The 16,123-nt window shown below is 37.2% G+C and overlaps 2 protein-coding genes across 2 annotated transcripts in view; both read left to right on the top strand.

Annotated features, from left to right (window-relative positions):
- Positions 1-5,120: 5,120 nt before the first annotated feature.
- Positions 5,121-5,513, top strand: Smp_202650 (uncharacterized protein; the record flags this gene model as incomplete). The annotated part of the gene is made up of 2 exons (XM_018796773.1): positions 5,121-5,253; positions 5,380-5,513. The coding sequence occupies 2 exons, from the start codon at positions 5,121-5,123 to the stop codon at positions 5,511-5,513; spliced, it is 267 nt and encodes an 88-aa protein (XP_018651882.1).
- A 9,246-nt stretch (positions 5,514-14,759) lies between these two features.
- The window catches only part of Smp_156670 (putative dna-directed RNA polymerase II largest subunit), a gene marked incomplete at both ends in the record, with an annotated part of 17,470 nt that continues 16,106 nt past the window's right edge, over positions 14,760-16,123 (top strand). The window contains one exon of the mRNA XM_018796772.1: positions 14,760-14,840. Coding sequence (XP_018651881.1) covers positions 14,760-14,840 — 81 coding nt within the window. The remainder of the gene's footprint in view (positions 14,841-16,123) is intronic.

The following is a 16,123-nucleotide window of genomic DNA, read 5'->3' as shown; positions in this document are numbered from 1 at the left end:
AAAATAAGTGACTCAACGAGGTATTTGTGGACACTAATTAACGTTAAAAAACGGAATTATTCAGTTTTTTTCTTTAACCAAATTAAAGGAGAAACAGTGAGACAAGTAAAAATGCATGATGTCTAGGCGAAATCGTCTAAACCCGTTTATAATGACACAGTAAGATATAAACAGGTTAAAACAAACCAAACACCTTTCTATCTGAAATAATCAGAACTTTGTGTTTCCAGTTTTGAACTACATTATATTTTGGAGTTAATGGTGTTATCCACACCAAACAGTTCCCCCCCTCACAGCTGGCGTTTCAGAATCCTCATCTGAAATCAAAGTTAATAGTTATCACTGGGGTTTTTATGATTCAGTCTGTTGTTTTATAATCTGATGAACATGAAGATAATTCTTCTTCATGATCAAGCATCGATATTGATAATAAAAAAGCCAATTAAAAAAAATTGAATTCAATTTCCAATTATTTTCATGATGTACTTTTTTGAAAAATTTATCTAGTATACATTATTGTTGTAGATCAGTGAAATTCAGTATGATAACTAAACAATTATGTTTGTATCATATTAATAATTACTATTATTATTGTTATTAGTGCTTTTTATCCATTAGCCGATCACCATAAAATACAAGTTAATTTATCTCCCTTTTCAAACAAAAAAAATATATCTCATTTTATCGTGCAAACAAATTACCGCGCCTGTGTGTGTATGATTCTTTTTACATCGGAGCATCGCTGTTAGCGCTTTCATTAAATAGGTGTTTGTCCAACTTTTTTTATTTTGAAATAAATTAATCATTTTTTAGCTTCATTTTACTCATAAATTGATGATCATATTTTAACATTATTATTATTGTTCGTTCAAATAATAATGTACATAGTTAAATGATTTCATTGAGTTAGTACTCCAAAAATTGAGAACAGCGTCAATTCGAAATAAAACAAAAAGAACCTGAATATTCAAAAGATTTTACGAGTAAAATTATTCAAAGAACACAATTGAGACAAAATTGATTATTGCTATTATTACTGGAATGATTTTTTATAGGTAACAAGGAAAGGAAATATCAATCACTTATATGCTTCTGGTAAGAGAGGGAGAAAAAACCAAAGTACCTGGAATTATATGAATGAAATGGATTTGTTATACTGGACTAATTTCAACGTTTGAACAATAGTATATTCTAGAATCAAGACAGTGAGAGAGTTTACCAAGAGTAGGTTTGAGGGGGGGGGATTTTTAAAGTTGTTCGGCTTTGAAGGAGACTGATAACATGAGACGGGTATAAAAGAACTTTGATAAATACTATAGAATTAGGATGATAGCTTTGTGATTTTAGAAGTGTGACATGTATCATCGATGACAAAGGATGATAGCCGTGCAATATCGTTAGTTGACTGAAGACAGAAAATGTGAACTACTGGGTGTTAAGTAGCCTGAAAATTCAGCACTCCTACAAACACTAAAATCCCTAGGTTAGGTCACTAGATGGATTATGAGTGCACACTATTGAGAAATCCAGTACTACGGTGAAAACGTTGTTCACTGTTTTCTGGTTTTTCCTGATTATCTGTCTAGTTCAAATCGTTTCATAATGTTAATTATAAACAAAATAATATCATTCTTACATTCTTGTAAATGAGCTTTTATATGTTAATAAAATTGAAAAAAAGCCTTTATTATACCGTTTCCTTATCCATAAAGCAGTACATGTCCAGTAGGTTCACAGTGATAAAAAATTGGTATTTTTCTATAAATTATAACGAAAGGGTCCTGAGAAGCAATCTTAAGAGGGAGTTTACTGCAAAAAATTCTGACTCATTGGTTAACGACAACTGTAGACTTATCAAATAGTCAGCTGTTTCTGGTATTACGATGATAAAGAATTTACGTATCGGTTAGTAAAAATATCAATTCAGTTACTTATTTTAAGCTATGTCTGCATAGCGTTCTCCTTATAAATTATAGGATCTCAAACAAATATCTCGCAAAAACATCCCAAAGTACGGCTGTTTATTTCTAAGATCAACACTAGTGTATGAATCAATAGTGTATACAGCTTTCTACGTGCTCAAGCTATTAGCTCTTTCAGCATTTCCCACTGTATTTCACTCGTAATGGCATCTTAATTTCAGGCTATTGACTAAGAACCTATAAAATATTTACTTCAGATATTCTGGTTATTACATGTAAAATCTCTGTTACACAACCTCCAGTTCTATAGAATCACTAATTTATTTATATTCATATGTATTATATAAAGCAACAGAGCTTCACACAAAATAGTTACTTTGGTTTCTTTTCTTCTTTAATAGTTGAGACATAAACGTATTGCTTTAATCTCAAATAATCAGGATATAAAGATTTCATGGAGTAAACGAATGCTAGTCAATCTACAAATTTTAAAGTAAAGCCCAAACTACTTTTAAGTAGCATAAATAATTGTCTGAAAATGTGTAGGATACATAATATGCATGGCAAGCCATGGTTGAGTCAAGAAGTCTTTTTATCCCAGACCAGTCAATCAGTTAAACGTTTTACCACAGAAAATTTCTGTACTATTGCTGATAATTGCTCTTTAAAAAGCTAGGATGCTAAATAATACTTCTTTCTTGGGGGTTATTAATTATTATCGATTGGTGTGTTAAACAAGCGTTACAGCTTGCCGTCTTTCTGAACTTTCGGAGTTGTATAAAAAAGGCGAGCTTCAGTTGAGAAGAGTTTAACGAATTAAGACTTCGTAAGGCGAAATGAAGATCATAATAATATAACAGAACTCTAATTATACTTAATAGACTTTGAGTAACGAGGTTTAAGTAGAAATCACTTTGCTCATATAGTAAATACCGATGGAATTCCGGTTAATTAAAACGTAAGTACTTTTTCCTAGGGAAAATGTGGATTATTAAAAAGCTACCTGTTTTGTTACAATATTTTTTGGTACATTACAATGCGTATTTATTTAATTCCACCTTGAAATATTTAAAAAGTTGTTCAAATGAAGGTTGAACAGTGTGTACATATTCTGAAGGTTTATTCCTCCTGAACTTTTACTTGGGTTGAGACGAATTATTAATGTAAGAAGATGGTCCACAATACAGCTTAGATGCTCATCCGGTTTAGCTACATGAATTATTCAATTTATTATTTTATTTTGTTTCATGTGACATGGAACTATCTACTGACATTTGTCAAGTTACCAGACTTTTTAATCACATCGACTTTTCAGACAGTGGTGTAATGCTCCCCCCACCATATGGCTAACAGCTAACTTTATTTTCAATTAGTTATTTACTAGAACAGTGTCCAAAAGATATGTACAAAATTGGTATCAAAGATGGATTTGATAACCTTTCAACATGTCCTAGTTATTCAACCCATCAGATGCACAACTCTAAAATCCTAAAGATATGCTGATGATATATCTTCATCTATTGCATAAATAACTGCATTCAAACTGGAGCAGGGGCTTTTCGGTTTAGGCAGCTTACCTTTACAGACAGAGGATGCGCGACTGCGTGTTAGTTTCTTAGACATAATTTCGGATATGTTAGTCAAATTGGTTTCGTTCCTATGTATTTGTAGTGTTTACACTAGCTAAATAGTGTGGATAAGTACAACCATCCCAGCGTTGATCTAAATCCTGAGAGGATTCAGAACACTTTCTTTGACTAGGGCTCGATGTACAAAACTGTCTACTCAAACCAGTTTATTTATTTAAACACATAAATATTGGTATGCGCCGCACAAATCTCATTTGATTTGTGTGGGCTGTGATACTGTCCAGGTGCCCAAGCCAGTGTTTGTAATGTAACCAAAAACTCCCAAATGGTCAGTAATCATTGAATAATTGAGACAAAAAAACTTTCCTCGGCTTTAAACATATTAAACTGTGCCCTAAATGAGTAAACAGAGAACTGGTAACATTAAACTATACTGCCGACCTTTGAACGAATTTTAAATGACCTTGAGAAATATTAGCCAATCAGAAGACAGTCAGTACACAGTAAAAATTTATTATACAAAACCAAAGAATTAAAGTGGAAACACTTCTTTTACATGGGTCAAAAACTTCTCAAGGTTAGATATAGGTTCAGAAGTTCTAAAATCATAGTGCATACGGTACAGGAACACATCCATATGGCTCCATAGTAGTCGACCTCTGGAATCATGATAAATTCTCAAAAATTCTTTTAGCCTCGACCACATAGCTTCAATAATGTTAGTATATTGGTATGGTTTACGGGTTAGGGTTAGAGTTAAGGTTTACGTGTAGGGTTTAGGGTTATGGGTGAGACTATAAGTTATGGACAACCTTTGAGCGACGCTAGTGTGACTCTGAGAGTGTCAACATAATAACTAGGACCAAATGAGGGTTATAAACCTGTGTGAAGAATTCAAATTATGATTTACAGTTCATGATTAAGGCTAGGAATTATACTTAGGGTTTTCATCACGAACTGACATCAGCTATAATGCCAAAACTCTATTTATCCAAATAGATAATTGAATTTCGCGCCAAAATCTTATGATCACTTCTATTGTAGACGCTAAATTATCACGTCTTCCCTAAAATCCGCTGTAAACCGACCGTACGTAAGCATCAGGTGCCGAACTTAGCGCCGTGACCTTGAAAACCCGCGAAAGCTTCTGATTGGCTCGGCAGTATAATTTAATCCTACCCAGAGAACTTTATATTGTTATATGGATGTAAAATACACCCATAGAAATGCAGCTGCTCTCCGATCTTTCCAAAGGGATATATCCAAACCTTTACAGAAATACAAAACCAAAAGAGTCCTAATTAAAGAAGTATTTAAAGGGGAATAAAAAAAACTAGGTTAGCAAATCCAAGACTTTACACTTTTTATTTGTGCGTAAAGTTGGTTCATCTTAAATTAAATGTACACGAATAAACATGCATGAAAATGTATTTGTATCTTAAAATATAGGTTCTGCTGACAGAGAAATGTATAATACCAAATTCAGTGAACAGCATCCTCTGAAAACTGAAGTCATCATTAATTCGCCGCTTACAAAAAAAAGGTTAAATGTAGAAAACAGTGCTCGGTGGATATTAGAAGCAAGATCTCAATATCGATGTAACTTAGTATGAAAATAGAGTTAGATAAAAGGGGTTCGACTTTAAAAACCAAGTGCAGCATTCGGATATCATTATTGGACAGGAATCATCCGAAGACCAACTTGAAAACAATCATCGCGATATTAACACCTATCAGTGGTACTAAGATCATTCACAGTTGTGAATAACTTGATATACCTCTCATTACAGTCCGGATAGAGTGGATAAATGTTAAAAACTGATACTTCACAGTTGTAGGGGGACTGTATTCATTATCTGTCCGGCCACAGCCAACTAGAAAAGTCACTCAAATACTAGCGTACTCACTTTTAGACAGAAATCTTTTCTCGTGTAGGATACAAATGGCATTAAGCATCAGAACTAAAGACTCAAGCAAACTGAAAAGACCGAGAGCCATGTAAACACCCGTTACGTAAATGTGCCTTGAGATGACCTTCGACAACCAAATGACGTGCTTGTTCAGAACTTTAAACTTTTAGTGCCTATAGTCTTGATTATGAGCTAATTTAGGTCTAAAAACCATTTATAATTTAATAATTTTCGTATTTTTTGTCAATTATGATGCTATAAACACTGTAGCTGTCTTTCTATCAAAATGCTTCTGTGAGCTTTTCTGAGACCCAGACAGACTTTAGTAAACCAGATAAAATGTGAATGTCAATTCATTATTACCATCGTAACATTTTTGTACTCATCATAAGAATTGTAATCCTTATTCACAAGCTATTTAAAAAGCACAGTAGTATTTTTCCTGGCTGGGTTCATTTTATGGTATTGATCGTTTGTTATGCATTAAGACCACTCTAGTTGAATTTATGCCAAATAAAATATTTGTCGTGGTATTCGTTTTTTGTTCTAAAGTAACTTATCATTCGTACTCTTAGAGTACAACAACAAAAAGGATGGTGGTATTTTTCCCCGTTAGGTATATCTTTTAGTATTGTTTGCGTCCAAAGGTTTAGGGTTTTTCGTATGTATTTGAGTCGGATTTTTGATTTAATTACGGTGACATATAAACCTCAGCTATTTATGTTCACTGTCTATCACCTTTAAAGCCCTAAAAAACACTTATTCTAGAGAACAGGCTTTTATTGTTCTCTCTGTGAGGTCACTAAACAATCTTATAGCGCAAGTAAAACATTGTTTTGGTAGACCTACATGCTTTTTCTCAGTCAAGGATGGAATGAAATGTAACAACTGAGACAAGGAGTATCAAACGTATGCAATGGATTCACACGGGCTGCTTATAAAAGGTGCTGCAAGCCACCATCATGTTAGCTGTGCAAAGCATGCTGTCCTACAAAGTTTCTGCTGATTCTCAGGGCGATTGAGCCGCTGAACATAGCTAGAAAGATGTCTTCAAATGAACAGCCAGCAGTAGATGAATAGTTTTCAGTTTTTGAGGGAGCAGCGAGTTTTCTCAGAAGGCCAGTTTTAGATTTGAAACCATCAAGGTGTTCTCCGATAGCGTACCGGATAACAAACTCAGATTCAAGCATGGTTGCCGGAAGAAAATGAAAAGCTTGCCGATAAGAAACAAATTATGGGAGCTCTAAGATATGTTAGTCGACGGTTTCAGCTCCTGATTCACATATCAACCCAAAACAGACTACTGAGAAGCAGAGTCTGAACAGTGTAGATGATGTGATCGAGAGACGCAATAAGGTCAATGATTAATTTGCAGTTACACCAAGAAAAAGAAAAGCAGGGGAATATAGTGAGACCCTCGCGTCTGACGTCAGATTGAACTGCACGAATGAGATTTTGGGAGACAGGACACCACAGCTTGTTAAGACGGACCTCGCTGACGGGTCAGTCGCTTCTCGTAACTTACCAGAATCCTCCGAAAGGAAGTCAACGACTAGATTTGAACACGACCGAAACTACATTAAGTCTTTGGTAAGCAAGCTACTTCGAGAAACAGTATCAGGAGTTAGCATCTATAAACTTTGTAGAATAGGAATAAAAGAACTCTGAAGGCACACAGAAAAGCCGCCTCTTAAGAGTTACATTTGATTCTGCTGAAGAAAGAAACCTAATATTGGAAAACTCACGCAAACCGACTGCATTCGAAATATATGTCCGTCATGATCTCAGCCGGGTAATCGTATTAGGAGACAATCTGCAGAAACCAAAATAAATAAACAACACTGGAACGATAAATAACCCTGTACTGAAGGGTTTTCACGTTATAAAATTTCGGAGCAAAATGATCCCCAAATCACTCGGCGTGGTAAGTGAAATTTCTCAGAGCTAACGGTGTGCTCACAGCCTACATGATAAAATGGCGGGGCTCAAAACAGTCGTGGACACGGAAAACCCTTATGTCATTGCTATCTCAGAAACGTGGTTAACGTCGGAAGTGTATGGCAACGAAACTCAATAGCTTGTTTCTTACCTAGTAGGGCTGATATACTAAACTGTGAGAGTGGTGGGGTTAGCCCATACACGGAAACTACCTTAACCATATGCACTGACAAGACAGTGGCACACAACTCAGAAGCATGTGAACTGGTGCTCTGTAGACTGAAATGTAAGCGGCAACATATTGAATTAGTTGTAGTATGCTGAATTCTAGAATGTGTATTGGATGACTTCCTCCTAAGAAAACTTAAGCGTAATGGGGGTAAACACTTTACAGTAGGCGACTTTAATGCACCGTACACAAGTTGGGGAAACGTGAAAGTATGGTCATCAGCAACATCATTTGATTGCAAATTTTTAGAAACCACAATCGCCCTATCTTTAATCCAACACATTGGAGATCCCGTTATATATAACCCACAAAACCTCTTATCTCTCTTGTACCTAATCTCAACACATAGGCATCATGCCAATCAAATGACTCGCCTTCCAGCTTTGAGGAGAAGTTATTATGTGGCCATCTAATTCAAGTTGATAGCTGAGATAGCCCGTCAAATTGTTGCAACCGGTGTAAGATCCAAACCTAATTCCAATCGGTCTGGATGTGGTCGAATAACTAGAGTAAAAGTGTAGTACTCGTTTCAATCGAAATCAGAACAAGATGTTCTGGAGTAATAACGGTTCTAAATTTCATCATATATACAAATGTACAAATTTACCTAAACAAATATTACCACCCAGTTATTCAACCGACAACTGATACCAAAATATTCAATCTAAATTATAATGAATAGCAAAGTGGTAAGAAATATATGAAAATTACCAAAAACACCAAAAGGTGAGTGTTATTCTATCCCTTCTGGATAGATCAAGTAAGATTCCGTTTGAGCGGCTGTTTTATAACACAAAGTGTGTCAGTTTCTGGGAAAGTGCTCCAAATTACAACCAAAAATGCACGATCCCAGTCAAAATCAAACCGCACAATCAAGGAGCGAGCAGTCAATATGGCAGCCGCCAGAATAATAGCAATTAAAACAAACTAGATACAGTTTAGTAAGGAACGTAGAGACTCAATAAAAAACGATAGTAAAACCAAGAAAATTAGACGTTACAGACTTAATTAGTATCAAAAAAGTTAACAATATATACAAATAAAGAAAACGTAAGGAGGGATTTTCACTTTCAAAATGGATCCAACAACCGGCACCCTAACATATGGAAGGCAGACCTGAAGACGATCATCTCTGCAGCTTGGGGTAAAATCTGGCTAATGGATTCAAGAGCGTCGGTAGAATAGGCATGGAGTCATTTCAGGCAGTTACTTAATCATGTAACTTGTGCTGGTTGGTATTTGACATTATCCGTAAACTTCGTATATTGTTCGTCCTGGTGGCCATTACTAGATAACCCCCTAACGATGTGTGAATTAGAAGGCGAATACGAAGTGTTGGTTACGCTTATTATTGAACCTCGCACAGATATCCAAAACTACAGACACATTAAGCAAGCATGAAAGATTATTGCCGAAAAGCAAGCGGATGAGCGTGCTAGTCGAATGAGTGAGCGAGTGATCGAGTCAATGAACGATTGTGCAAGTCAACGAGTCAATGAACAGGATTAAAATGTACATATATGTATATACATATGTAAGTGAATGAATCATCGAATCGATTCAGCGACTAATATCAAGGCTATCAGAATGAATATATGCGTAGGCAGAAAGCAGTGCTCAAGCATACATATCCATACAAGTACAACAATAACAGAGGTACAATAGTATAGATAGGTTGTTATTGTACGAATGACTGTCCGTTAAATACGTTAACAAAAGGGCCTAGCCAAATTATTTATGAACAAACTCAGTTGTACGTGGGCTGCTATAATCTTGACAATTTGTACCCTGGACACTCTCAAAGAAGAGGCACGGCCATTCCTAGTTAGTGTGGAATATCAGATGCTTACCAAGACAAAATGAGAAATGTTGGAACATTGCCATAAGCCTTGGCACAGCAAGTACGACCGAACACTACAGGTCGGTAAGAAATGAGTGTGTAATTGCAATGCAGGAAGTTCAGAGAAAATCTGAAAGGTAATTATCTCAATCTGCAATCAAACAGTCTAAGAGACTATTCCCGTACATAAAATACAGAACAGGGATGCAGGATTGGATCCCAAACCTAATTACAAAGGGGCGTGGATCTCAAATGATAGAGTATGATTAGGAAAAAACTGAGACTATGGCAAAATACTTCGGGACAGTTTTCACTCAGGAGCCTCTTCTAGAGGAAGAACCAGACTCAAATACAAAGTTAAAAAATCGTCTCAATGTGGACTTCGACTGAAACGATGCACTTAAGGCCCCTAACACCTAAGACACGGAAACGTGGGGTGGAGTGGTCACCATTGTTGAGGTATATTCAACTTTGTATATGATACTTATCCATTCAGTACCACTCGTATAAATTCTTCTGGACAGTCTATCGCATTACTATACGTCAATGATCGCTCGTAAACAATCTTTCTGATGTGTTCAGCTTGGTGTATCACTGTATTTTCTCCGATTCAAATCTGTATATGTTACCGGAAATCCAGGATTTTACAAGGGTATCAGAAAACATAGTTTTGTGGTGTGACATCCATTGAATTCAAAGCATATGTGCTGAGCGTAAATAGTAGAAAAGGTGGTGAGATTAAAAAAGGTTCTGAAAACATAGATACCCAGTTATTTTCACTTGGATGTATGTATTGGGGTCGAGACACAGGTAGGTACGGTCGAGATGAAAATTCTCTAGTGCGTATTGTGATGACCTACTTTTATGGGGAGAACGCGATTGGTTTAATGGAAACAATTATTATTATGGCCATTAACTGTCTTACTACACCTGTTTGTTTGAGTGTACATAACACATACATTCTTCCGTTGCCTGTGACCTTGCACGAACTCGCATATGCTCGGTGGTTCCACTTGTAAGCTTTGGCACGATCTCGGTATTCTTTAGATACCATGAGATCGCCAACAAATGTATCTTATTAAGACCGTCAACTGCCGTTTGGTTTTCGGCCTACGGAGGGATCCACGTCGATACCTGACACGTAATCTTCCTGTACTGGTGATCATAGTCAATCGCGATTCGACACCAAATGCAGTATGTTGAAAGTTCTCCTGTCCTCACTGTCTGAGACAACAACTATTCGTGCCATCCTGAACGTCAAATCACTTATCTCGATCTTGTCACTTATGTGTAGCATGCTGATGTTGAGTTTAAGATACTCTACTAAGACAACTTATAACATGTTAACTCGGACTTTTACTTTAAAACTGTGTAGCACGCATCGGATGTAAAAACAAACAGGCAATAAAGGATATAGTTATTAGTTTTCTTGACACTTTACTCTTTATATGCACTTTCTGTTCTAATAACCAGCGTTCCTTATTCCAACCTTAACCTCCATTCCTTCATTTGAACTTACTCTACCTTGATAAATATCACATCTCCTTGTTCTTTATTACTGCATTCTCTCATCTGGAGCCTCTGATCGCATTTCACTCTAGCAACAAGAGCTAGTATGAATTTAATCTAATAATTTATCATAGCGCTATCTGTTCCACTACTAAATGCTGAGCATTGTATGTCGTTCATATCCCAATTCCTTGCTCCTCTTCGGTTTCCCTTTTTTCTTCAGAATCTTGCTCTAAGGGCAAAGCTATGGAGCTCCTGACATCTGGAACAAACTCGACGTGCACGCTTTCCCAAAGTCATAGTTCGCACCAAGCGCTCCACAAGTTTACAACTATAAACTTAAAAAGTTGCATTGCATAAATACTTAGCACGACCAAAATCTCAACACAATTTTGCCAAGATTGGATCTGGTTCCCCTTTGGAAAATATTTTGAAGACTACACAGTATATCTGAATGAATGATCTGGTATTCCATTTTATAGATTATATTTACTAAGCAACACTGTTTGTGATGCATACTGTGAACCAGTAAATGTTGTAACTTGTAGATCATGCCTGTAAAAATAACGTGTACCTGCCCTTGCAGAAATATTACATTGTTAGTGGGCGAGAGTTCAAGAAATAGTTGGTGAAGCTCCTTATAGTCTAGTAACAAGGTTATTAGCCTTTTATATTTGGTAAAAGTGTCACAGTTACGATAGATATTGAAAACCTGTTCCCCAATAAACTATACCGCACTGTAAAAAACTTACACCGCATTTGTTTTTGGTGTTTTACAGGAAATAGCTTATATGCGTTGTTTCTTAGTCTAGAGGCTGGGTCATGAATCATGGTGAGGCAGGAGGTTAGGAATGAGAGTTCGTTTATTGTTTCTTAGCCTACGGTGCCATAAAGGTTCTAAGGAGAGGTACTTGCGTCTACCTGTGCGATCGACAGTGAGGTCACTTCCTAGCAGTTGGTGTGTGAAGCGTCTTTGAACATCTTCTACTCTTATTTTGTCTATGGTATTCATATTAGAGAATATAAAAGAATAGTATTCAAGGGAAGGTCGTGCACATATTTTGTAAAGGGTAAGTTCAGCCTCTGTTGTGAGGAAATTTTTCGTAATAAAACCAATTAGCCGTCTAGCTTTAGAAATAATAGAGAAGGCATGTTCTTCAAAGTTTGGGCTTCCTGCGTAAATAATTCCTAGATCGTGTACTGATTTAAGTGTCTGGACTTTGCCTTTATTTAAGTAAAGTTGTAGTTCATAGGGTTGCTTTCCGAAATGCATGATCCCGCACTTGTTGAGGTCAAATGGTAATTGCCATTTTTCGCTCCAGACAGTTAGGTTAGTGAGATCATCTTGAATCAGGGATGCACTTTTACTTAAAGCCCCAGACTTATAGCTGTATACTATTTTGAGATCATCAGCATATAAGTATTGTTTCCCAAAAGTTTATGATGTTACATATATCGTTTATATACATGAGAAACAAAAGTGGGACTAATACACTTCCCTGGATGACTCCACTAGTTATTGGTCCAGGGGATGAGAGACAAACATGAATAGAGTGGGTTATTGATTCCTAGGGATCGTAGTTTGACTAGAAGCCTTTTGTGTAGGACCTCACCGAAAGCTTTCTTAAAGTCTAAAAATAGGACTGATACAAGGGGTCCATTGTCTCATTTCAGAGTTGTGTCATTCACGTAGTCTATTAGGCATGTATCACATGATCTGGACCTAATGAATCTACGCTGGGAGACCGGGATAAGATTATAAGTGACTAGATGTTGGACTACCGCCGCCTTAACTGCTTTTTCCATCACGTTAGATACCACTGAAGTTATGTTTATGGGTCGGCAATTTTCAACATTTGCTCCCGGTTCTGTTTTAATTTTGGGAACGATATGTGCAGTTTTCCAGGCAATAGGGTAGCACGCTGTAGAGTGTTGTCGCAAATAGTTTTAGAAGTAAAACACATATATTATCATCCCCACGTTTTAGCATGCTGGCCGGAATAGTATCTAGTCCATCAGTGTAGGGGTGTTTCAGTGTAGTAATTGCCGTAGAGATATTTCGTACATTGAAGTCTGCATTAGTAATTTCACAGGGAGGTGCTGGGATTATTTCTGAATCATTCAGTGGTTTCACGTTAGTTAATGAGAAACAAAGGTGTCCACTAAATGATTCCGTGACAAGTTTAGGATCTTCGTATACTTGTTTGTCTTTAAGAAATATGTTCCCCCTTGATTTAGAACGTTTAAGTTTGTTTTTAAAAAGTATGGTGAGTGCAGATGAGTTCTTACTAAGTTTGACAGCACGTTTTCCCTGTAGCAGAAGCCTCTGCATCAATAAGCTCCAACATTTACAAGAGTAAAAGCAAAATCCTGAAATACAAAACAGAGAACACCAACCCAATCACACTTGATGGAGTAACTCTAGAAGAGGTGGAAACTTCCACGTACCTGGAATGTATCATCGTGGAACGAGGAGGATCAGACGCAGACATAAGGGCAAGGATTTTCAAAGTAACGAAAGTACTCCTACAGTTGAAGGACACATAGAACTCAAGACAACTGTCAACCAATATCAAAATCAGAATCTGCAATATGGATGTCAAGACGGTTCTATTGTACGGAGCTGAAATTTGGAGAACTACCACAACCATCATCAAAAAAGTACAAATAATTACAAACAATTGTCTAAGCAAAATACTCAATGCCCGTTGACTGGGTATCGTCAGCAACAGCCTACCGTGAGAGAGATCAAACCAGCTTCGAGCTGAAAAGAAAACTAGGAAAAGACGCTGGAAGTAGACAGGACATACATTACGGAAATCATCAAACTGCATCACGAAGAAAGCACTAACTTGGAATCCTGATAGGAAACGGAAAAGAGGAGGACCAAGGAATACACCGTCGAGAATCGGAAACAGACATCACAAGGATGAATAAAAGTGGAAACAATAGGAGAGGATTGCCCAGGACAGAGTTGGATGGAGAATGCTGGTGAGCAGCCTATGGTCCTCCACGAGGGGTAACAGCCATTAGTAAGTAATTGCCAACATAAGGCATGACAGGCCGAAGTAATGTATATATATACCAGACTTTTCTGTTTACTGTTAACCAAAGATCTTTAGTCACTCCTTAGGCCTCGGAATATTGAAACAATGTTTTCTCCGTTCTTCTTAGAAATTGAAAGTAATTTGTATGGTGCCTAAATGAAACCCACAAAGTTATATAGTTTCAGCCCAACAAAAGCCCCCAAGAACACTAGATTATTACCTCTAAGGGTATTGGGAAATAAGAGGCGGTTATATAATGATTTATAACATTATAGACATGCCCCGAGATACTTTGAGGCCTTTATTTCGATCCTAATACCAACCATACAGAGGAAAGATAGCATATCAAGTTGTATTGTAAATGTACTTTCTACTTATTACGAGGCAAGTTTGGAAGTGAGCTTCTGTATGGAAAGATTTAACTTCCCAGTTGTCCTCCAAGTACAAACCAAAATTTCCCTTATTGATTCAGTATAACATCTTGTATCAATTTAATGAGGTTTACCGCGTGGGGACACTGATGGTTCATTGTTAACAAACACAGGAGGTCGTCTAGTGACAGTTTCTGTTCTGCACACGAACATTAAAACCATTTGACATACTTCCAGAGTCCATCGTTATTGTTTTACGTTGTCCATCTAGAAATATTAAAATTTTAAAATGATTTTTTCGCTAGAATTCATTTTGGAAAGTTATGTTACCATACTAAGTCATTGAAATACTTGTTTTAATGACCTTAGGGCGTTCCACCTCTTAGGTCGCTGTCTAGTTACTTATGCCTCCCATAGTTGGTGGTGCACCTCCTCTGAGGGAAGTGCGAGCGCTACAGTTCGGTATCCTCAGCCCAGATGAGATTGTGAGTCCTCAATTTTAATAAGTGACTAGAGTTTCAAAGATATGTGTTGGTTTCAAATCGATAGTAGACTTAGTTCATATCACTAAAGTTTGAGTTGGCTTTAAACTCAAAATATGTAAATACAAACGATCTAATTTATTATACAATCCCAGCAATGAGTCATAAAAACGTTGCGTACTCGAATCACCTTTGGAATGTCCCACGTACCGTACAGAGATTGGTTTGAGCCAATAGGGAACGCGCGTATTGAGGGATTTGACCATACACTGAAAACCTTTGGTATTCCTTCAAAACAAAAATTCTCACGATCGGGCATACTATTCCTCTGCCTGGTAATTCCCTAGGCATCTTCCCCTCTCTTTTCATGCCGTTGAGCTCTGCGAATTTTATCTTTGACCTGAAGTGATCGTTGTCTCACTACGTTAACTCCCTATCACACAAACCAAATCCGCCCACATGTGGTTTGATTAAGAGTTCCTATTTTATTGTTTATATTTACACAGCGACGGACCTAAGTACAAGTATTCACTGCAATCCCGCTTGCAATGTAATAGCAGATGGGTGTTATTGCATGGCAAACAATATTTACCACGATGTTCCATACACGTAGCATATCACTCATTGTCTCAGCTTTCTTGTGGGAAATAAATGTTTCATGTAACTGACAAAAAGCATGGGTATCTAAGCCCAAACAAAGCAGAATCAGTTCAAAGTGCCACACCTCGCAAGTATTTTGTGATGAAGGTGCATATATCAAATAATAATAGCTAAGTGACGAGAGAAATGGACTAACGAAGTATTCATAGAAAAAAGGTCTAACCAATATATCTAAGCATGACAAGCAAAGATAGATAGTGGCTAGCAGTGGAATCCAGGACGCGCGTTTCGTCCCATTTGGGACTCGTCAGCTGAATGTACCTGCATCTCAGAGTTGATGTTCACTCTGAGACTCGAACCCAGTACCCTCACTTCAAACGCCATCGCGTTATCCACTCGGCCACTGAGTCCTGATAGCCGCTTGCTTGTGCGATGGGTTGAAGTTTAAATTCACTTAGTATTGTTTGTTAGAATCTTCCCATCAATGTGTTAGGACTGCAACTGGTCAGTCTCTATTTGGCATATGTGCATACTGTGCGTATTGCCTCGATATAGCCTTGATTCACAAGCATGATAAGCAAAGATGGATAGTGGCTAGCAGTGGAATTCAGGACGCGCGTTTCGTCCTATTTGGGACTCGTCAGCTGGATGTACCTGCATCTCAGAGTTGATGTCACTCTGCACAT

Source organism: Schistosoma mansoni, chromosome 4 (assembly GCF_000237925.1).
Source record: "Schistosoma mansoni strain Puerto Rico chromosome 4, complete genome".
Lineage (NCBI taxonomy): Eukaryota > Metazoa > Platyhelminthes > Trematoda > Strigeidida > Schistosomatidae > Schistosoma > Schistosoma mansoni.
The sequence above is the reverse complement of the archived record's forward strand: the minus strand, read 5'-3'. Positions and strand labels throughout refer to the sequence as shown.